The 25186-nt window shown below is 44.5% G+C and overlaps 1 protein-coding gene across 5 annotated transcripts in view; it reads right to left on the bottom strand.

Moving 5' to 3' along the window:
- The window catches only part of LOC110509315 (disabled homolog 2-interacting protein), a 205112-nt gene that overhangs the window by 56427 nt on the left and 123499 nt on the right, over positions 1–25186 (bottom strand). The window contains exon 1 of one of the 5 annotated variants that reach the window (XM_036968134.1): positions 17529–17980. The exons of the other annotated variants lie outside the window; for them this stretch is intronic. Coding sequence (XP_036824029.1) covers positions 17529–17857 — 329 coding nt within the window. The 5' untranslated portion in view covers positions 17858–17980. Of the gene's footprint in view, positions 1–17528; positions 17981–25186 lie in introns of those variants that run through there. 5 annotated transcript variants of the gene reach the window in all.

Here is a 25186-nt window from a genome sequence, read left to right as displayed (position 1 = left end):
ACATCCCAAGGAGCACTGTGCAAGCGATAATATTGAAATGGAAGGAGTATCAGACCACTGCAAATCTACCAAGACCTGGCCGTCCCTCTAAACTTTCAGCTCATACAAGGAGAAGACTGATCAGAGATGCAGCCAAGAGGCCCATGATCACTCGGGATGAACTGCAGAGATCTACAGCTGAGGTGGGAGACTCTGTCCATAGGACAACAATCAGTCGTATATTGCACAAATCTGGCCTTTATGGAAGAGTGGCAAGAAGCCATTTCTTAAAGATATCCATAAAAAGTGTTGTTTAAAGTTTGCCACAAGCCACCTGGGAGACACACCAAACATGTGGAAGAAGGTGCTCTGGTCAGATGAAACCAAAATTGAACTTTTTGGCAACAATGCAAGACGTTATGTTTGGCGTAAAAGCAACACAGCTCATCACCCTGAACACACAATCCCCACTGTCAAACATGGTGGTGGCAGCATCATGGTTTGGGCCTGCTTTTCTTCAGCAGGGACAGGGACAATGGTTAAAATTGATGGGAAGATGGATGGAGCCAAATACAGGACCATTCTGGAAGAAAACCTGATGGAGTCTGCAAAAGACCTGAGACTGGGACGGAGATTTGTCTTCCAACAAGACAATGATCCAAAACATAAAGCAAAATCTACAATGGAATGGTTCGAAAATAAACATATCCAGGTGTTAGAATGGCCAAGTCAAAGTCCAGACCTGAATCCAATCGAGAATCTGTGGAAAGAACTGAAAACTGCTGTTCACAAATGCTCTCCATCCAAACTCACTGAGCTCGAGCTGTTTTGCAAGGAGGAATGGTAAAAAATGTCAGTCTCTCGATGTGCAAAACTGATAGAGACATACCCCAAGCGACTTACAGCTGTAATCGCAGCAAAAGGTGGCGCTACAAAGTATTAACTTAAGGGGGCTGAATAATTTTGCACGCCCAATTTTTCAGTTTTTGATTTGTTAAAAAAGTTTGAAATATCCAATAAATGTCGTTCCACTTCATGATTGTGTCCCACTTGTTGTTGATTTTTCACAAAAAAATTCGGTTTTATATCTTTATGTTTGAAGCCTGAAATGTGGCAAAAGGTCACAAAGTTCAAGGGGGCCGAATACTTTCGCAAGGCACTTTATACAGTATATATATTCGTTACTGTTCGACTAAAACAATCTCGGTCGACCAACAGCCTAACGACAAAACAATCGACCAGTCGATTAATTTGGGTCAGTCCTAGTACAGTGGTAAGGTATTCTGCCACTGTGTACTCTCTGTTTAGGGCAAGGTAGCATTCCAATTTGCTTTGGTTTTGGGTTTATTCTTTCCAATGTGTCAAGTATTTCTCTTTTTGTTTTCTCGTAATTTGGCTGGCTCTAATTGTGTTGCTGTCCTGGGGCTCTGTGGGGTCTGTTAGTATTTGTGAACAGAGCCCCACAACTAGCTGGCGGGGTATGCTTCTCTAGTTGTTTTCTCCCTCCCTCCACGGACCCTGGCTAGTCAGACACATCTGGAACATCAATTTTCCTGACCCGATCCAGAATGACAGGCACCTCCGACTCTTCAGATGGAGCTTCACACTTCAGACTGGAACAAGCCCTAACACTCACTTCCATCCTGTTAGTGCTTTGACCTGTCAATCAACACGGAAGCCGGCCCTGTACCGGCCCCTGCTAGGGCCAAACATAGCGTGCGTCCTCTAACTCAAAGAGGAATAAGAGGAGGAATCCTCATGTGGCACCAGATGGGCCTCAGATAAAGTACTGCTCTGCTCTACTCTCTGTCAGACAGACAGACAGCTGGGTAGAGAAGAGAGTTTGGACACCAGTCAAACACGAACAATCACATTTTGTCTTTATATTCATTGCTGCGCTGCTTCCAGGTCTGCTAGATTGGAGTCGAGAGACAGAGAGACAGGGAGGGAGGTACAAAAACAGATTGCATTTTTCATCTTCCCCAACAATGAAAGAATTTCGATCAAATATTTATTTTTTGGGATGGTGTTTTTGTACGTTCCTCTGGGTGTGGAAGCAGAGAGAGAGACAATATTGACTGGCAGACCATGCTGTGCTGTTTTTCATGGAAGAGCCAAGAGGTTTTGGAGGATTATGTCTGGCTGGAGCAACGTGCGTTAGACAGGAAACATCTTTCAAAACACTCCACTACAGCTACACGTCCTGCTCTTCAAAACAAACAGCACAACACACACAGGAAACAGCCATTGACGAAACACAAGATGACTTCCTCTCTCTCTTTCTCTCCACAGACATCACTCTATACGGGGGGAAATTAGAATGAAGGTGAACATATGAATACCAATATGAAATGTTTATTTTTTTACCAGGTAAGTTGGCTGAGAACACATTCTCATTTATAGTAATGACCTAGGGAATAGTTACAGTGGAGAGGAGATGAATGAGCCAATTGTAAGCTTGGGATGATTACGTGACCGTGATGGTATGAGGGCCAGATTGGGAATTTAGCCAGGACACCAGTGTTAATACCCCTACTCTTACGATAAGTGCCATGGGCTCTTTAGTGACCACAGAGAGTCAGGACACCCGTTTAACGTCCCATCCAAAAGACAGCACCCTACACAGGGCAATGTCCCCAATCACTGCTCTGGGGTATTGGGATATTTATTTTAGACCTGAGGAACGAGTGCCTCTTACTGGCCCTCCAACACCACTTCCAGCAACATCTGGTCTCCCATCTAGGGGCCAACCAGAACCAACCCTGCTTAGCTTCAGGAGCAAGCCAGCAGTGGGATGCAGGGTGGTATGCTGCTGGCAATGTCATCTGATTGTATAGCAGTTTATTTGTATTATGTGATAGGCACCTCCACCACAACGTAATAGTGCTACGAAAGAAGCTGTTAACATGCATGTCAAATAAAATGCATTCTGAGAAGTGATGCTTATAGCTCCTGCATCAGAGTAGATTCCCTGTAATGTAGTTGGAGTCGGAAGTTTACATACACTTAGGTGGGAGTCATTAAAGCTCATCTTTCAACCACTCCACAAATTTCTTCTTAACAAACTATAGTTTTGGCAGTCGGTTAGGACATCTACTTTGTGCATGACACAAGTCATTTTTCCAACAAATTATAGAGACAGATTGTTTCACTTATAATTCACTGTATCACAATTCCAGTGGGTAAGACGTTTAGATACACTAAGTTGACGGTGCCTTTAAATAGCTTGGAATATTCCAGAAAATTATGTCATGGCTTTAGAAGCTTCTGATAGGCTAATTGACTTCATTTGAGTCAATTGGAGGTGTACCTGTGGATGTATTTCAAGGCCTACCTTCAAACTATGTGCCTCTTTGCTTGACATCATGGGGAAATCAAAAGAAATCAGCCCAAAATTGTAGACCTCCAGAAGTCTGGTTCATCCTTGGAAGTAATTTGCAAACACCTGAAGGTACCACGTTCCTCTGTACAAACAATAGTACGCAAGTATAAACACCATGGGACCACGCAACCGTCATACCACTCAGGAAGGAGACGAATGTACTTTGGTGCGAAAAGTGCAAATCAATCCCAGAACAACAGCAATGGACCTTGTGAAGATGCTGGAGGATCCACAGTAAAACGAGTCCTATATCAACATAACCTGAAAGGCCGCTCAGCAAGGAAGAAGCCACTGCTCCAAAACCGCCATTAAAAAGCCAGACTGCAACTGGCTGCAGATGGAGGCAAAGATTGTACTTTTTTGAGAAATGTCCTCTGGTCTGATGAAACAAAAATAGAACTGTTGGTCATAATGACCATCGTTATGTTTGGAAGAAAAAGGGGGCTGCTTGCAAGCCAAAGAACACCATCCCAACCGTGAAGCACGGGGTGGCAGCATCATGTTGTGAGGGTGCTTGGCTGCAGGAGGGACTGGTGCACTTCACAAAATAGATGGCATCATGAGGTAGGAAAATTACGTGGATATATTGAAGCAACATCTCAAGACATCAGTCAGGAAGTTAAAGCTTTTTTTCAAATGGGTCTTCCACATGAACAATGACCCCAAGCATACTTCCAAAGTTGTGGCAAAATGGCTTAAGGACAACAAAGTATTGGAGTGGCCATCACAAAGCCCTAACCACAACCCTATAGAAAATGTGTGGGCAGAACTGAAAAAGTGTGTGCGAGCAAGGAGGCCTAGAAACCTGACTCAGTTACACCAGTTCTATCAGGAAGAATGGGCCAAAATTCACCCAACTTCTTGTGGGAAGCTTGTGGAAGGCTACCCGAAACATTTGACCCAAGTAAAAAAAATTAAAGGCAATGCTACCAAATACTCAGTGAGTGTATATAAACTTCTGACCCACTGGGAATGTGATGAAAGAAATACAAGCTGAAATAAAACATTCTCTCTACTATTATTCGGACATTTCACATTCTTAAAATAAAGTGGTGATCCTAACTGACCTAAATCAGGGAATTTTTACTAGGATTAAATGTCAGGAATTGTGAAAAACTGAGTTTAAATGTATTTGGCTAAGGTGTATGTAAACTTCCGACTTCAACTGTATGTGTGCCTTTTCATACCTCAGCTCATCCACAGATAACAACTAGCTTTACAATCTCCCCTCCCCAGCCCATCCTATCCTCTCCTCCATCCCCCAACATAATTTACTCTCAGCTAACATCCTCCTTTGTCCTTGAGAATTTTCTCTCTCTCTCTCTCTCTCTCTCTCTCTCTCTCTCTCTCTCTCTCTCTCTCTCTCTCTCTCTCTCTCTCTCTCTCTCTCTCTCTCTCTCTCTCTCTCTCTCTCTCTCTCTCTCTCTCTCTCTCTCTCTCTCTCTCTCTCTCTCTCTCTCTCTCTCTCTCTCTCTCTCTCTCTCTCTCTCTCTCTCTCTCTCTCTCTCTCTCTCTCTCTCTCTCTCTCTCTCTCTCTCTCGTTCCATGGACAGGGTGGGGAGTCTCGTCTCCTCCTCGTCCTCTGGGTTCTATTCTGTCCATGTAAATATTTCAGAGGCAGAGCAGGAATAGAGCAGAGGAGCCTTATTTCTCCCAGCCAGAATATTCCCTCCGACTCGCAGAGAGGTTGGTGCATAAATACAGAAAGGCTGTGTATGGAGAGATACTATAAAAATAGGAAAGAGGAAACCAATTTTATATACAAGAACATGCACCCAGAGACAAAGATGTGTGTACGCTCACACACACACACACACACACACACACACACACACACACACAAAAGCCCACACACCCTTGTATCTCTATCTGTCGTTGAGCAGTGTGTGACGTTGAGATGCATGGTTGTACAGTGAGTAATCAGCGAGCGGGGGTTGGCCAAGGCCCGGCTCCATTCCACCGTCTTATCGATCGGCCTGAATGTCCGTCTGTTTTCTTCTCAGAATACACTGATGATTCACTTAGCAGGCAGCCTTTCCACCGGCCTCGCCAGGCCCAGTCCAGCCCTAACTACCCAGCCCAGAGCCCACCGTCACACTATCCAGTCCGGAGCAGGCCTGGGTCGATGGAAACCTGGTTAGGAGAGAGGAGTAATACACTCTAAGAGGTTTTGAAACTACCCGGCCAGAGTCTGCGACCTGTTTCTCTGTTGTAGTAAACGATCAGACTGAGTTTCTGGTAGGAACCCTAATCGCTCTGGGCCACAGAGGCGTCAGGGCACTTAAGGAGTAACACCACGCTGACTGACTGAGTGCTCCACCAGGGACTGTAGATACATTTGACAGCTAACCAACTGTAAATAGGTGGGTAAAGTACTGCAGAGAGAATAATCACTCCACCCGATAACTCAGAAAACCACTACACCATCAAAACAACAACCATGCTTTACCAGCATGGTTGGTCGTATCAATTGGCTGTCGCTCGTCGAAAGCAGAAAAAAAAGGGACGAGAGCAGTAAGGCAGTCGGCCGGCCGGTCTGATGAACAGAGCAGACTTCATGGAGAACAGCGTTAACACCGAGGCCTGTGTTTGTTTGGAAACTCTTTGGCTTACAGCAGCAGCTGGACTGGACCCTCTGTTGACATGGCACTCTGCTTTCGGCCCAGCAACGTGTTTCACATTTGATAAATGCTTCTGCACACACACACACACACACACACACACACACACACACACACTGGGAGAGGATTTGGCCTCTCCTCTCATGTCAATATTTGCAGCACTGACTGTAGTGAACACAGAAATAATGCATGCATACACAATGAATACAGGTAGGTTTCTATAAGTCCCCTTGGCCCCAAAAAATGACGTTGGCAAGCTCAATAAAGCCTATTGGCAAAGAGGTTAAGAACAGTGAGTTGATTAGTGTAAAAGCCAAGTTGATTGGGTATGAGGTGCAGAGAATAGAGATAGGATAGGACAGCTGATTAGGTGAACTGATTGGATAAGAGCTTCTCAAGACTACAGAGGTAATTGGGTAATGGGTATGAGCTGTAGTGAGCTCCTCTATAGCGTATGCTGTGGTTGAAACCTCCAGCCAGCTAGCTAGTCGGCCATAGGTCAAATTGGGCATGCACCACAGCACAAACACTAACATACAAATCAACGGTCACACACACACGATTACAAAACACACACCAACAAAAAAAGCGATTATTCACACACCCAGCCACACAGTAAATGTGCATTAGTCCCATTCGCCTAGACGTTGAGGCTGTCTTTGTAGCAGAGAAAACACAACTATCAGACTGGCCGTCTGTCTGTCTGTCACGCCGCCATACAATCTGTCACAGGCTCCATCTCTCTCTCTCTGTTGGCCAGAACAGAACAGATGTGCTGTTTCCTCCTTCCCTCTGTTCAGATGGAATAATGAGTCCCGCAGGTCTCCTCACAACAGATCTCGGCACGGTGCTGTTTTGGCGTGTACATTTTTTTGTTGACTCATCTCAAAGCGGTCATTTTTTTAATCGTTTTTATATGGATGCAAGGATGCTGATATTTGTGTGTCTGTGTGTGTCCACCTGCCAGCTGTCAATTGCAGTGAGAGAGAGAGAGAGAGAGAGATAACCGCCCTTCCTGCCTTCCTCCGACAACAGAACGGAGGGATCCTGTCAAGAATCACTGGAATGGAATGGAGGTTGTGTGTGAGCGGATCCGTTGACGGAACCACTGACGTCTAGATACGGACCTTAGAACCAGAACGCTTCTGATAATCAGACAGACAGAAACAGAACCAACTCACTGTTTCAGACTGAGATACCTCAGGCAACTCTAGGGACTGAGAGAAGCTACGCAAATACACTCAAGACGAGACACTTTTCGCCTCAGTTGGAGCCATTGAGTTAATGCAGCATCAGCCATCCCAGGCAACTAAATGATGCTCCTTACAGTGGAATCTCTTCCCATAGAAGCCTCAGCCAGATCTAATAATTACCCAATGGCCATCTGACACAATGGGTGGCCTTGATTGGTTTTGAGAGAGAGAGAGAGAAAGAGAGAGAGAGAGAGGGCGGGAGAGAGAGAGAGAACAGACAGAGCAGGGGCGGTCTGGTGCTGCTGCATTAGTGCCATCTAGCCTGGTACTGACAGAGGAAGAAGAGAGGACCACGCACTCTCTCATTCTCTCAGAGGCTAATGCACACAAGACAAAATATGGGGATTACACCAGGGAGAGGGAGGGGGGGGAAAAAAACAGGTGCCCCAAGCAGCCCTGAACCAGACAACAAGGGATGAAAGACTTAGCCATACCGTGCGTCTTCCCTTTCATGAGGAATAACAACAGCAAACACATCCTTTCTCTTTGAGCCTGCTGCCTGCCTCACTGAGAGGAGACGTGAAAGCACGGAACAGCTGAACACAGAGACATGAATTAGTTCTAGCAAGAGGGAAAAGAGGGGGGCTTTTTTGAGGGCTGTGACACAAAGAGACCAGGAAGTTGTGTTGGCTGTAAATGACATCATCTCTCTGGCTCTTTATCGCTCTCTGCCAGGACCCTTTAGGAGCCCGTTGGGATACCTGGCTCACTGACTCACAGCAAAGCAGCAGTGCATTATGGGTAGTGCTGTCTGGGAGCTGAAGTCCTGTGGTTAAACAACATCTGCTGTGGATCCAACACAGCCGGGGCTTGGGTGCAGAGGTCACCAGAGGAAACCAAGCCAACACGCACACACACACACAGATATAACACACACACAGATATGCACACACGCACCACACACACAGATTATTATGACAGATCACGTTACATGCTGGGTGGGAGGTTTTCTGCGTATTCTGTGTAACACCTGCTATAGGACACAGAGAGGAAAGAGGACACAGCCTATTCAGCTGCAACTGTACAGCTGGTTGCCTCACAGACTGACAGCATGATGTCATGGTCCTCGTGGTTTTAAGTAGCAGAGCAGCTGTCCACTTCAACAGACCAGAGGATGAGCTGACCGGACCAAAGCGGAGCCGACCACCAGCTTATATTATTATGTCCCTCTCCAGCGATGACCACTTTAGGAAATGACAGACAGATGATGAATAGAATATACCAAACTGTTTCCATGTGCTGAGAACACGGAGTGTTGCGGAACTAGCCAAAGCTATAATCATTTTGTGTGTGTGTGTGGACGTGTTTAACTATACTTGTGGGGACCAGTAAACAAACAGAAATATGACCAACATTTGGTTTGTTCCCACAAGGTCAAATGCTATTTCTAAGGGGGTTTTAGGTTTAAGGTTACAATTAGTGTTGGAATTAGGTGTAGGGTTAGGAGCTAGGTTTAGGGTTAGGTTTAGGGTTAAGGTTTCGGGGTTCAAGTTAGGGTTGGTTTATGGTTAGGGATTTTGAATTTTGTGTCCCCACAAGGTTAGCTGTACACGACTCGGTGTCTGTGTGTGGCAGGGAGTCACAGTAAGCCCAGCAGGAGTAAAGAGGCCTTACAGATGAACTCCCTGACCTTCCGTGTTGCCACGGTAACTGGGATGCATGAACGAGGTCAAAGGTCAGGCTGATAAAGGACCCTTAATGAACCCATCAGTTCAGGGGTCAGAGGTCAATGAGGATGACAGTCAGAAGGAAAGCATATCCATTACGCCTTGGGAGACCCGTTTGGTTAGCCATTGCCGCTCGCCCCACTTTCCAGTCTTGACTTGTGAGACGAGCGACGCACCGTGTCTGGGAAAAACATGCGTATGGAAAGAGCAGGAGACATGAGTGTGAATACCAGGCTCGATGAACTACATGATTAACAGGAGACCGTCATGCATAGACATAGACCAGCGTCAGCTCATAGCTCACCCCTTGGCCTCAAGGTGATCCCAAAGTATTTGATCCCAAATACACAGCACGGTGCAAACAGAGGATGTGGAGAAAGAGAGAGCGAGATGGGGTAGAAGAACGTACCCTACGACACCAACTCAGAGAGAGAGACCGATTGGTTGGTGTTGACCTCTTCACAACCAACATTAATTTCTACCTCCCTCACCATATCCTCTCTGTTAATAGTGTAATGAGTGGTGTGCCTATTTATCAGCAGCAAATAATTTGACCACGGTTGATGCCATTCTCTTTAAAGTTTTTATTATTTTAAATAAGCTGTTATGGGACGGTTTTATTTACTATAACACTATTACTAATCACATTTATTGTAAGGGAAACGAAAACATACTACATGTGGCAGTAGGCCTTAAGAATAATGCAAAACATATCCTTGACTCTATCCAGCGACGAAAACGAGTCCAGCCCACTGAATGAGTTGACAAACGGATGGAATGGGCGACAATTGGGCAAGTTACTTCACAATGTAATTTCAAATTAGGCCTAACTGAATGATGAGAATGAAGAGGTGGAATCCCTTAAGAACAATCGCGTAATGATAAGTTTGTGTTGTGCCTATTTGTCAGTGTTGGCCCTCATGTTAATAATTTGACTGCCGCGCCTTGATATCATTCTCTTTTACGTTTTACTTTGTTAAAATAAGCGGGTTACGGGACTGTTCGATTTACTGTAACTCTGTTGCTAATCAAATCAAACTCTGTTGCCAGGGAAACGAAAACATGCTACTGTTGCTGGAGAACAAACAAAGCCAGTCCGACTGCACAGCCGGCCCATCGAAAAGCTACACCCAAACTACTCCGAATCATTTCACGCATAATAAGAGTTAGCCTATACACCAGACTAAATCGACGGTAATCTGATGAGTCACAATATTAGGCCTAATCATTTGTCAAACTGTACATTAAGAGAAAGGTAGCATCACTTCATCAAATCCTCCTCTAGTCACACGCAGGTAAAACATTTGGATTTCTATATAGCATCAGAAAGAGCATATTCTGCCGTTTCTATGATACTTACATTTGTCAAATAACTCTCAAAATTCGCGAGGGGCAGATCTATGTACAAAAACTTTTTTAAATAATATTTGTGCTGTCCCTGCATTCAGCACATGGCCAGTCGCGCGGCAGCATTGCTCTGGCTACTAAGCAAAAAAACGAGTAACATAATAAACCGAACGTTTAAATATGCTATTTTGTGGTCAGTGGATGAATGGGCGATAGAAACCAGACAGACACTGACAATGGTGCGTGTGACTTCAATGAACTGAATGATGAGGAGGGTGAAGATGGTGATCGAATTTGACTGATCTGAATGATGAGGGTGAAGAGGATGATTGCAATTTAGAACAAAGGTGTACTGATGAAGAATTTTGGGCGTTGTGGGCGATCACATTATTTTATTATAAAAGGCTGGAAATGGTATATAATTTCATCTGGGAGAGTCAAATCAGACACTGAGTACAACTGTAGAACGGCCCTTGGAGTTGATGGAATCGTCCTTTAATTCATGGCCACTTGCTCAGCTGGGCCAGGGGCGCTTTAATTAGGTCCGACAGATCTCAACTTATTAAAAGGAGGAAATCGACCCCCCACCCGACCTCGCTGCTTTCTCTCCCTCAACTCCGTCTAATCCAGACATTCTGTGCGTCCATGAATCAATGTAAATCCCCCGAATCTGTTACCTTTCATCTGTTACCTTTCATCTGAACTACATGTGGCGATCGGGAGAGTGGACCAATTGTATATAGGTATTACCGCGGAGCGCGGCTTGGAGCGCACGCTTCAAACCTATTGGGTTATGTCAACGGACAATGGCCATGGCCCTACAGATCATCACAGGCCAATTGTGCCATTGATATCTGGTTAATATGCAATGAAATGACATGTACATATGAAGACAAACCTGAAAGGATGAAATATGAAACGTCATCATTGTTTGCTGAACTGATCAATTCTGATATCAAAGTGATTAGAGATGGAATAACGGATCACTGATCGATTTATTTGCATGATCCTTCTCATGATTATGATGAATGGTTATGATCCTAAGTGACTCCATTCTCCATTCATATTGAATTCCTATGGAACCTTATTGCTGAATGACCTCATTCTGTTAATAACGAGAATGGTTGTTATGATTTGATTGGATTGGATACATGTTATTCTGTTTCTTTTGTGATGCAGCACAGACAAACTACCCAGTAAACATACCACTTTTTTGGTTAAAGGAATTCCTGCCTCAGTCTCATCCATTCCTCTTGTCACCTGACCCGTGACCTCCAGTTTACCTTCACTATTGTCAGTTAGGTTACCTGTGCAGCTACCCACACAGATTCCAATCATCTTTCAACAACATACAACGTGTATAGTTCCCAATGGAAAGACGAACGAAACAAACGGACACACTGACAGCATTGCAAATGCTGCATAATTTAGATGAGCTGGAGTCGGATGGAGGACGGGATATTGAGCTTGAAATCGATGTTGCCGATGAAGAGTCTTCATCTGATTCTGGTGTTGACTTCGACCCGCCGCCTGTGATCCCTGAGCCTCGCCGCAGAAAAGCCATAACAGAGACAAATAAGACGATGATCCCCACTGCCACGGTGAGACAGGAGTCTGGGAGGGATGGCACGGTTTGGGTAGAAACGAGTGACGAGCTTAAGTGACATGCAGATGTTGCAGCACATCAGAGATTGATTGTACTGTTGCTCTTGCGCACAGACAAGGAAACGTGGGACATGTCTATTGGACGAACTCAAAGCATTTATTGAACTCTTGTATGTCCGCGGGGCGTACAGTGTAAAGAGCATGGATGTGGGGTCATTTTGGTCTGATAGGTATGGGGTTGACTTTTTCCCCGAGTGCATGCCACGCAACCGCTTCAGAGAGAGCACGCCACACAACCGCTTCAGAGAGAGCATGCCACACAACCGCTTCAGAGAGAGCATGCCACACAACCGCTTCAGAGAGAGCATGCCACGCAACCGCTTCAGAGAGAGCACGCCACACAACCGCTTCAGAGAGAGCATGCCACACAACCGCTTCAGAGAGAGCATGCCACACAACCGCTTCAGAGAGAGCATGCCACACAACCGCTTCAGAGAGAGCATGCCACACAACCGCTTCAGAGAGAGCATGCCACACAACCGCTTCAGAGAGAGCATGCCACGCAACCGCTTCAGAGAGAGCACGCCACACAACCGCTTCAGAGAGAGCATGCCACACAACCGCTTCAGAGAGAGCATGCCACACAACCGCTTCAGAGAGAGCATGCCACGCAACCGCTTCAGAGAGAGCACGCCACACAACCGCTTCAGAGAGAGCATGCCAAACAACCACTTCAGAGAGAGCACGCCACACAACCGCTTCAGAGAGAGCACGCCACACAACCGCTTCAGAGAGAGCATGCCACACAACCACTTCAGAGAGAGCATGCCACGCAACCGCTTCAGAGAGAGCATGCCACGCAACCGCTTCAGAGAGAGCATGCCACGCAACTGCTTCAGAGAGAGCATACCACGCAACCGCTTCAGAGAGAGCATACCACGCAACCGCTTCAGAGAGAGCATACCACGCAACCGCTTCAGAGAGAGCATGCCACACAACCGCTTCAGAGAGAGCATGCCACGCAACCGCTTCAGAGAGAGCACGCCACACAACCGCTTCAGAGAGAGCATGCCAAACAACCACTTCAGAGAGAGCACGCCACACAACCGCTTCAGAGAGAGCACGCCACACAACCGCTTCAGAGAGAGCATGCCACACAACCACTTCAGAGAGAGCATGCCACGCAACCGCTTCAGAGAGAGCATGCCACGCAACCGCTTCAGAGAGAGCATGCCACGCAACTGCTTCAGAGAGAGCATACCACGCAACCGCTTCAGAGAGAGCATGCCACACAACCGCTTCAGAGAGAGCATGCCACACAACCGCTTCAGAGAGAGCATGCCACGCAACCGCTTCAGAGAGAGCATGCCACACAACCGCTTCAGAGAGAGCATGCCACACAACCGCTTCAGAGAGAGCATGCCACGCAACCGCTTCAGAGAGAGCATGCCACACAACCGCTTCAGAGAGAGCATGCCACGCAACTGCTTCAGAGAGAGCATACCACGCAACCGCTTCAGAGAGAGCATGCCACACAACCGCTTCAGAGAGAGCATGCCACACAACCACTTCAGAGAGAGCATGCCACACAACCGCTTCAGAGAGAGCATGCCACACAACCGCTTCAGAGAGAGCATGCCACACAATTATGCGACACCTGCGGCAAGTGCACACAAAATAAATCCCATGAAAACTGTGTGCAGTGCCACCAATTTGTTTGTGGGGCTATCTCACACAAAGCCCCGAAATTGTGTGCTGACTGTGGCCCCGAAGCATAAAGAGAAGACGAGATTGAGTCATGCATAAAGGCACGAGTATAAGAGCACAATACACTGTCCAATGCAATCAACAAATTAATGTTTTATATCTTGACATGAATACATTTCCACAAGTATTTTTGATGCATTTCATCCTTTACGATTGTTCCTGCACTGGTGCTTTTGTTTAGGAATACGGCAAATGACTTGCACCTGGCTGGTTATAGTATTGTCTTTTACTTTCTAATATGTTAAAATAAGCTGGAGTTTCTTAATTACTATAACTCTATTACTAATCAAATCTACAAAATAAAGTTGATCAAATGGACTACACTCAAATAAGCAAATAACTATTTTTTTTTATATATATTTTTTTTATTGATATTTATTCATGCAATTAATAATTTCCAATAGTTTATGCACCATCTATCAAGCGTTGGTGCTGATGTTTGTGCGGGTTGATTTGCATCGGATGCATATGCTAAAGGGGACGCTTGTCAACATTCTCCAGTGGATATTATATTATAAGGCTCAAAGGCCAGCCTGTTCTAGTGTTAAGGAAAGGTGAGATATTTGCTTGTGTCTGACAAACGCTGGTGGCTTTGATTGACGGGTGCTTTTACGGGGGGGGGGGGGGGGGGTGAGTGCGCTAATTCTCTCTGTGGGCTTATGCACAGAGTGTAGAAAACATTATGAACACATGCTCTTTCCATGACACCGACTGGCCAGGTGAAAGCTACGATCCCTTATTGATGTCTCTTGTTAAATCCACTACAAATCAGTGTAGATGAAGGGGTGGAGATGGGTTAGAGAAGGATTGTTAAGCCTTGAGACAATTGAGACATGGATTGTGTATGGTGTGCCATTCAGAGGGTGAATGGGCAAGACAAAAGATTGAAGTGCCTTTGAACAGGGTACGGTAGTAGGTGCCAGGTGCACCAGGTTGTGTCGAGAACTTCAATGCTGCTGGGTTTTTCACGCTCAACAGTTTCCTGTGTGTATCAAGAATGGTCCACCACCCAAAAGACATCCAGCCAACTTGACCCAAATGTGGGAAGCATTGGAGTCAACATGGGCCAGCATCCCTTCAAAATACTTTTGACAGCTTGTAGAGTCCATGCCCTGACAAATTGAGGTTGTTTCAGGCCAAAAACAGAAATGTGACACCCCCCACCGGTGTACATTCCCAACTTCCAAGACCATCACACGTCACAGCCCTAAAGCCATGTATTCTCACAACGAGCCATGTACTCACAACAAAATATAGGTATTGTTACACATATAGTTCCACTGTTAAACTATTTCATTTAATCAAGACTAGGATTTACTTAAACTACTAGCACACAGCTCAGACACACATGCATAGCCCCCAAGACATGCCACCAGAGGTCTCTTCACAGTCCCCAAGTCCAGAACAGACTACGGGAGGTGCACAGTACTACGTAGAGCCATGACTACATGGAACTCTTTTCGACATCAAGTAACTCATTCTAGCAATGAAATTGCTACAGATAAAAATACACCTTATGGAACAGAGAGGACTGTGACGAGACACACACAGGCACAGGCACACGCATACATACACACACACACACACACATGGTTACATATGCACTATGCACACGCGTACAAATTGATTTTGTGTTGTATATATGTAATAGTAGAGTAGTGGCCTGAGGGCACACACTTCATGTGTTATGAAATCCATTGTGATTGTTTTTGCAATGTTTTTAATTGTATATAACTGCCTTAAATTTGCTGGACCCCAGGAAGAGAACTCCCCAGGAAGAGTAGCCTTGGCATGGGGATCCATAATAAATACAATACAATACCTTCTAAAGTGAAGTGGGCATTTAGAGGAGCCCTTCTACACTATTTAAATGAATGCAAATTAATCTCTCTATAGCCCGACAGTAGAGCGGTTTCAATAATAATTAGGAGATTGGAGACTCTTAGTATACACAGTGATGTTAAGCATGACTATGGGTTTTAACTAGGCTACTCCCTGCTGAGAGAGAGAGCGGTGTGTGTGTGTGTGTGTGTGTGTGTGTGTGTGTAGAAAGAATTTAAAAAAGAGGATGAGCAGAGAGGGACACAGTCAAATAACCACATTACATAATTGTTATCATGCAGAATTCAGTATAAGAGCTGCTGGGGAAAATATAAATGAGTTACAAACAAGTAGGCTGCTTACTTAAACTGTTACATAACAACGACATCCTTATACCAGTGCTACCGGGAACATAGCTGAAGGAAGGTATTTGGGGGTGGGGTTACTGCAACAACAACAAAAAGTGCTAATACAGAACTAGTACAGGCCCATTGCACTACTTGAGTTTTGTTTACCCGCGCTACAGTCGGCTATATCGGTTTGCTAATACAGGACTAGTACAGGCCAAGTACGCTACTTTTTATATTTAAGGAGTGGTGCTGTTCAGTACTGTCACCTCCCTTACATAGCCACTGGAAGTAGGGGTGCTGTACAGTACTGTCACCTCCCTTACATACCACTGGAAGTAGGGGTGCTGTTCAGTACTGTCACCTCCCTTACATAGCCACTGGAAGTAGGGTGATGTACAGTACTGTCACCTCCCTTACATACCACTGGAAGTAGGGGTGCTGTTCAGTACTGTCACCTCCCTTACATAGCCACTGGAAGTAGGGTGATGTACAGTACTGTCACCTCCCTTACATAGCCACTGGAAGTAGGGGTGCTGTACAGTACTGTCACCTCCCTTACATAGCCACTGGAAGTAGGGTGCTGTACAGTACTGTCACCTCCCTTACATAGCCACTAGAAGTAGGGGTGCTGTACAGTACTGTCACCTCCCTTACATAGCCACTGGAAGTAGGGGTGCTGTACAGTACTGTCACCTCCCTTACATAGCCACTGGAAGTAGGGGGTGCTGTACAGTACTGTCACCTCCCTTACATAGCCACTGGAAGTAGGGGGTGCTGTACAGTACTGTCACCTCCCTTACATAGCCACTGGAAGTAGGGGGTGCTGTACAGTACTGTCACCTCCCTTACATAGCCACTGGAAGTAGGGGTGCAGAGAGTGCTACAGCACCCCTTGAGAAATCTGAGGGGGGGAAAATGAATACAAAAAACAAAACAAAAACATATATATATATATTTTTATTATGATTTTTCAGGGGGTGCTGTAGCAATGTAAGGGAGGTGATGGTACTGTAAGAAAATGAGATGAGAAAAGGAGGATGAAGAGAGAGAATGAGCTCCTTACAAAGTTACATGGCAATGGATAGGAAAGTGCTGAAGGAACTGATGCTTGCCTGCAATAAGCCAAAACGTCTTAGGCAGATAAAGTACGGCAACACTTACAAGGAAAAACACCAGAGCATAGCTGAACTGGTATTCAGAGCAAGCTTTTAAGGTCTGTCTCTCTCCCCCTCTCTCTCTCTCTCACTTCTATTATATTCTGTATTTTCTCAACATCAGAACTATTCCAGATCAAAACCCAATGGTAGAACGATACAATTGACTAATAGCGATACATAAATAACAACATTATTACAAGCAATTTCCTCACAACAGTAAACTGAACTATATGCTTTGATGTCTTGTTCTGCACTACAGTCGATTCGCCCCCTGGCACGGAATATTTCCATCTACAAGTCTGAACGCGTCCGCGTCCCTAAAGCCCTCGTTCTCAACCCTTTTCCAACCAGGCTGCTAGACGTTTTCCTGTTTACCCGAAAACATTCCAAGTCCAGTAACTATATTCTCCAAGCCATAACCTAGCGACAATAATTTGTTTAGGCTACACATCCCTGAGGGAAAGAGGGCGGAGGTCGCAAAATCAAACCGCGCGCAACAACTGTATCCATCATCAACACACACCAGCCAAGTTTTTTTTTGATGAAAACATGAAGGCAAAATAAGATAAGAACACTTACGATTTACTAAAGAGGTGAAACATTGCTCCACGGAAACCCGCACGGATTCCCAAAAAACACACCACTTCAATTCGGGTCGAATTCCTACGCGCGCTAATCGCAGCTTGTTTTCCGACTATTTTTGCATCCCTGGGAACGGGCCGCAGCCTGCCGTTTGAGTTACCATGCACACGGACTCCGAATATAGGCTGCTCTAGTCCCGAGGGAGCGGTCTGCTCTTCCTCTCTCCACATCCCCGTTAAAAATATTTTAGCGCTCCTTTTCATGGAAAACAAAGCTGATGCGTATTGACAGTTTATTTCGGAGAAATACAATAAATAGCATTTCATATATCAGTAGGCTACTTATTTTCTAATGTCCTGTAGCCTAGGGGGTAAGGGGTACACATCAATCATGACAAACGGATTAATAACTTGGTTATGTTGCTACCAATAATTTAGTAATGAAGCACAAAAAAACAGATTTCACTTTGATAGGATTGTTTTATGACTGAGGACACAGTATGAGTGATGGACATTGGACACCCAACTGAATTACTGAATCAAAGAAGCACAAAATCACAGCCAGGTGGAGGTGGGGTGCTTACCAAGGGTATGGAGAATCATACAGTCAATAGCACCCCCAACTACACAGAATACAGATGACATCATCAACCAAGTGTACTCCTTCAGAGTATGTTGCCCATGGATACAGATGTCAGTTTAGTGCTACCACTCCTAAGGGAAGGTAAACTGATCCTAGATCTGTGCCACCAATACAGTGGCAACCTGTCATTCAGGGCAGGTGGGGTTGTTTAATTACTTGAAAATCATACAATGTGATTTTCTAGATTCCGTCTCTTACAGTTGACGTGTACCTATGATAAAAAATTACAGACCTCTACATGCTTTGTATGTAGGAAAACCTGCAAAATCAGCAGTGAATCAAATACTTGTTCTCCCCACTGTATGTATACTGTCTGTAGCTAAGAAAATAATCCTAATTGTATGTTGTGTAGTAAGCTGTTAGGAGCCCACGTGCCTCACCCTAACAATTTTGCCTACTGTTCTGACTTGGTGGTTCACATGAAGCCTGTAGCCTGTTTTAGAGAAATGATTCATTGTTTACTATATGCCCCCTTTATTCATCCTATGGTTCTGACTTGGTGTACAGGGAGAATATTGTAAGAATGGCCTATGTTCTGAATTCCGTTGCTGTACATTGAAAAGTGCTGAACAAATAGTTATATTGGCTTAATCGAAATTATGGATTGCCTCTTATCTGCTTGTCGTCCCCTTATGCCATAGTTTGTACATCTCAATTGTCAGTAGAAACCACATTTGTTTAAGCAAGTCAGCCATATCAGCTATGTTTTTTGAAAAGGCAGTAAATGAGGCTGAATGAACTGTTTCGCTGCCAGACAAGACTCCGCTGAAAGCCAGGTGTAGCAGTGGTAAGGTGTTGGGACTGCTGTTGGGACTCTGCTGTTGGGACAGTTTTATGTAGCCCCTATGAGTTTGTGGGCACCGTTAGTCACCGTTATAGTGCAATTAATGTAATTGTTTGTGTTGTGTTGTGTAGTGGCTTTGCTGGCATGCATTAAAAAAACATATTTTTGGAGTTTGCCCCACCAAGATTGACATGCTAAAATAGTTTATAGCGCACTACTTGTGACCAGGGCTCATAAGGCTCTGGTCAAAAGAAGTGCACTATATAGGGAATAGGGTGCCATTTGTAGTGACTTCAAATGACAGAACACATACAGATGTTTGCACTTCCAGGAGGCAGAGAGCCTCATAGACTCTCTCCATTCTGTTGAAATAATGAGGCGCAAATTGAGCCAGTGTTTCATGTACGCGAGTCAGAGTTAATACAAGTACTGTACTCTCAAAATGTATACTAACTCCGTGGATGTGTAATGGTTTCTGCTTGATGTTACTGCAAAACCTGGTAGTGGAGAGGCACACTAATGATCCTGTAGACAGAGGGCCATAAAGTGTACGAAAAGCTTAGCAGGAAGAGTCTGTGTCAACAGTGGACACGTAAAAGGTAGCTTAGGTGTAACCAAGGCGCTGGAAACCTTACGAAACCGTGTCCTTACAACAATAGGCAAGCAGAGAGGAACTCTAATCTGCCTGGAAGAACCCGAAACTGTAGGTTTGGTGTGTTGACTCCTCTGCAGTAGATTGGTGTAGCTTCTAATCATAAACAAACTGTCCAGGGCGTTTTTTTACAGCAGGCAGGGCTGGTTAACGTCTAACTACAATGCCATGGTAAAGTCTAGGACCTAGACTCTGGAACAATACATTGGGAGGATTTATTCATTTCTCTAGGTTTTGTTCGTATTAAACACTAACACATCATGTTGTCAGACTGTTTACAATCAAAATGCAAAATGCCATTGGGGAACTACTCTTCAAGTATGTTTGTGTCCAGTGTAGCGAAAGGCTACACCAAATGGTGGACCAAATGTCATATCTCAGTGGGCCATGTCCAAAATAACCATACTAGCACACTACATACTTAATTACTGCAGTGGGCTAAATTAGGGTCAGCAGATTGGTTCATTGTAGTCTTAAACACATTCACTTTGAAACAGAAGTATACACCTCACACACATGGTTGTGGGCTTACAAAAAATAAATCTGTACCATGTCAGATATAGTGTTGAAATGTATTACATTTGGAGTTTGCATCCCAATATAACATTTTACGTAACATCACAGAAGGCTGAAATATTTATTTTAAATAACGTTTATTAATTAGGAAATTACGAAAAAATATTATTAACATTCCACCCATGAGGCCACTAGGTAATTTGACTGCAGGAAATACACTGAAAACTATGTACTCATTGTCGCATACTATTTAGCACTTTTTAGTAAAAAGTATGCAGTATGCCAAGGCAGCAACACAGAGCGGCTCCTGATTGGCTGAGTAGGTGGGGCGGGGCCGAGTGTGGTGTGGATTTGTCCAAATCTAACAGACATGCGTCGCATTAACCAGCCTGATAATAGTTCATTTCCTATTCGATTAATTTCTCTAAAATCTGAATAGAATATGAATGGAGTTATAGGCCTTCTTAGGCTGGTTATAGGCAGACAGTCACATTTGACTCACACGGTAGTAAACGATATGGCCCATCTATCCTATTTTAAAAGGACGGAAGACAGAAACCGCTCGTTTGGTTCCATTTCAACATATGCTTTAGTGAAACTAAAGTGCTGTATATATATTCATATATAAATTCAATCAAATAGCCTAGTACACACACCAAAACTTTTCACAAGTTCAAATCAAAAGGCTATTGCTCAGAACAATTTGGAAAGTCGGGTGTATTGCAAATTCAGGACCACTGGACAGCAACATAATAAACTAAAGCACTGATCATTGGGAACGAGATCAGAGTGACTGCTAAGGCTTGATCCATACATTTAAAAAACAATAATAGGTAGGATATCCACTTTGGGTATAAAAAAAGACGATGTTAGCCTACGATGCGTTACTCATTTTAAGGAGAACAAAAACTACTTAGCCTACATTTGAACACCACCCCAGACGGTTCACTATTCCGCATCTTCCCAACTAAGTATCCTAGTTTTGTTGTTTGGCTATTTGAAGAGAACTACTATAAAACATTATATTTTTGCATACTGAGAATACGCCATGCGCCATTACGTTGTATCCCTCTATTCATTGATTTCGGGAGCACATCCCCGTATCTTATTGATAAGCTGTTGTCAAAGCCAAAATTATTATGACGTCCAAGCATTTAAAGTACACTCCATTTTCAAAATGTTGCATACTATTAAATGTTGTTTATTTTTTACGCGTACTGAAATGGCCTACTATTCAGGGCGCAAGTATGGGTGTTCGGGACACGGACAGTGTCTTTGCTATTCATAGAGGAACACACAGTGGTTTTAAATAGACAGCCTGTTGTCTATTACCATGAATAACATTCATAGAATCCGAGGCACGATTGCACGCACACAAATATCTGTCTTCGGAATGTTAGCCTGAGCAGTGCTGTGTGTACACAGTGAGGAGTGTGTGTCGATGGATGTGTGGTGTGTGTACATGGTTGTGTGTGTATGTGTGTGTGTGGGTGTTTATGTGTGTACATGTGTGTGCATGCATGTGTGTGTGGTTGTGTGTGTGTGTGTCGGTCGGTTTACACTAGAGGGAGGCAGGAGGGAGCATGTTGGGGCAAACAGACATAATAAGGGTCAGGAGGTAAGAGGAGAAGACGTCAGGGAGCTAAGTGTCTGTTGGGAGTCCCCTAGGAGCCCCACCTCTAAGAGTTTATCCCCCTGGTTCCTGCTAACAGCTAACCTGTTTAACAGACAGAACACCACCCTGCAGCATTGACACAGAGAGACGGAGGGAGAGGGGGATGGAGGGAGGAGAGAGAGAGGGGGGGGGGGGGAAGAGCTGTAGACAACAAATTCATTTCAGACAAGCTTCCATGGGCCTCCACTACAGGCAAATAGAGGGACAGAGAGCGAGAAAGTGAGAGAGATAGAGAGAAGGGAGGAAAGAGAGAGGGAGATATAGATGGTTAGGAATAGTGTGTGTGTTTGTGGATGTGTTTAACTATACTTGTGCGGACCAGATGTCCACACAAGAATAGTAAACAAACAAAAATGTGACCTACTGGGGACATTTTGTTGGTCCCCACAAGGTCAAATGCTATTTCGGGGTGGTTTAGGGTTAAGGTTAGAATTAGTGTTAGAATTAGTTATAGGGTTAGGAGCTAGGATTAGTTTTGGGGTTAGGGTTAGGAGCTAGGGTTAGATTTTCAGGTTAAGGTTAGGGATAAGGTTATGGTAAGAGTTATGGGTTAGGGAAAATAGGATTTTGAATAGGACTGAATTGTGTGTCCGCACAAGGTTAGTCCACACTCAGAAGGAAGGCAAGGAACATTTCACATCGCTGAACATTACTGCAGAGGAAGACCGAGAGACGGGAAATTATAGGAAGATTCACCCTGCAATAAAGAGGAGATTTGTCAGAAATAAACTGAAAGCATCTCCTCAGGCCACAGGGTCTCTCTCTCTCCTCTCTATCTTTCTCTCTCTCCCCATCTCTGCCTCACTCTCAAATCAATTCAATTTAAGTGAAATAGATAATAAATGAAAGTGAAATAAACAACCTTTTTTTTACAGTAAACATTATACTCGCAAAAGTTCCAAAAGAATAAAGACATTTCTCTCTCTCCAATCCCTGGCTCCCTCTCTGCCTATATCTCTGGCTGCCTTTCTCCCTCCCTCCCTGCCTTCCTTCCTCTTTGGTGAGTTTGAGAATTATGCAACCCAACCCTTCTGCCTTGACAACTGCATTATCAGATCCCTCCTCCTCCCTCTGTCCCTCCTCCCCCTCCATCACCCTCTATCCCTCTCTCCATCCTCTCTCTGCCAAGCAGCCTACAGTCAAATAAAACACTTCAGACCCGTAACATCCATTCTAAAAAAGCAGCAAGTATGTGTGCATCTGTAGGGCTGATGGTACGTGCTTTCATCCACATTCACTCATTCCTATTTTTAAAATTTTATTTAACTAGGAAAATCAGTTAAGAACAAATTTGTATTTACAATGATGGCCTACCCCGGTCAAACCCTACTGACTCTTTGTGTTGTGACCTTTGGGCGTCAGAGAGAGAGACCACAAATTCCAATTTGCTAAAACTCTTTAACATCATCCTCAGCTCTGGCATCTTCCCCAATATTTGGAACCAAGAACTGATCCCCACAATCCACAAAAGTGGAGACAGATTTGACCCCAATAACTACTGTGGGATATGCGTCAACAGCATCCTTGGGAAAATCCCCTGCATTATCATTAACTGACTTGTCTAGTTAAATTTAAAAACATTTCTTTAATTATTTTTGAACTTCCGTGAGTGTAATTTTTACTGTTAATTTTTATTGCTTACTTCACTTTCTTTGGCAATGTTAACTTATGCCAATTTATGCCATAACCAATAAAGCCCTTAAATTGAAATGTCATTAAATTGAGAGGCTATTGACAACACAGCTGTGCTCCATCAAGAGCACATGATTTTCTCTCATATCAAGAAAGAGCGACAGCAAGAACATGCAAAATGTGTTATTTAATGATAGGCCCTGTCCTTCACACTGCAGTTCTGTACATCCTCCAACTTTGTTATTCAATGACCTTTAAAACTAACTTTGTGTTGAGATGAAAGAGAAAGATTTGCAATCTTTATCTGACTAAGGGAGAGCAAAGTCTCAGTAATGATTCATAATTAAACTGCAGCATTTAAAAATCAGATATTTCATCTCCCCAGGCGGTGATTGAACCTCACTTTCATCCGCTCCACATCCAAATCCTATAGCACTTAGCCAGCTAGTCCCGGTTAATACTACAACCAGCCTGTCTGTTGGTGTCCGTCTCTCTGTTTGGGTCTGTCTGTCTCTTCATCTTTGTGTGTGTGTGTATGCCTTTCCCCCCCCCACCCACACACACACACACACACACACACACACACACACACACACACACACACACACACACACACACACACACACACACACACACACACACACACACACACACACACACACACACACACACACACACACACACACACACAGAGTGCCTGCCTGCCTGACCATCCCTTCCCCTGGAGATCCTTGCTCCGATCCCCAGTACTGTGGAACTTTAACCCCCAGCAGAGTGCTCCCAGCCTGGTTAGAGGAGCCCTCTGACCTCCCTCCTCCCCTCCATCTGGCCAAAGCACTGTGGATCCGCTCTGCTTCATCAGCTCTCAGTAAATCAATGGACATGACAGAGATGGGCTTTGACAGCCTAATTACAGAAAGTGGGAAGGATGGAGGGGGGACGGAGGGAGGGAGGGAGGGAGGGAGGGACTACAGAGCATTAACTTGATGTTTTCTTTCTCTCTATTCCTCATCGTTATGCTTTTCTCCTGGCCACCCATTGTGTCAGGTGGCCATTGGGTAATTATTATATCTAGCTGAGGCTTCTATGGGAAGATATTCCACTGTAAGGAGCATAATTTAGTTGCCTGGGATGGCTGATGCTGCATTAACTCAATGGCTCCAACTGAGGCGAAAAGTGTCTCGTCTTGAGTGTATTTGCGTAGTTTCTCTCAGTCCCTAGAGTTGCCTGAGGTATCTCAGTCTGAAACAGTGAGTTGGATCTGGTCTGTCTGTCTGTCTGATTAACAGAAGCGTTCTGGTTCTAAGGTCCGTATCTAGACGTCAGTGGTCTCTGTTGTCCTCTCTCTCTCTCTCTCTCTCTCTCTCTCTCTCTTTCTCTCTCTCTCTCTCTCTCTAAAACTGCGATCTGGCCAAGATACAGCAAAGCAGTGCGACACAAACAACAACAGAGTTACACATGGAATAAACAAACATACAGTCAATAACACAATAGAAAAAAAGTCTATATAAACCGTGTGTGCATATGAGATAAGTAAGGGAGGTAAGGCAATAAATAGGCCATAGTGGCGAAATAATTACAATTTAGCAATTAAACACTGGAGTGATAGATGTGCAGAAGATTAATGTGCAAGTAGAGATACTGGGCTGCAAAGGAGCAAAATAAATAAAGTAAATAACAATATGGGGATGAGGTAGTTGGATGGGCTATGTACAGGTGCAGTGATCTGTGAGCTGCTCTGACAGCTGGTGCTT

This window comes from Oncorhynchus mykiss, chromosome Y, assembly GCF_013265735.2.
Source record: "Oncorhynchus mykiss isolate Arlee chromosome Y, USDA_OmykA_1.1, whole genome shotgun sequence".
In the NCBI taxonomy this organism is placed as follows: Eukaryota; Metazoa; Chordata; class Actinopteri; order Salmoniformes; family Salmonidae; genus Oncorhynchus; species Oncorhynchus mykiss.
Note: the sequence above shows the minus strand (reverse complement) of the source record. Positions and strands in the feature narration are given on the sequence as shown.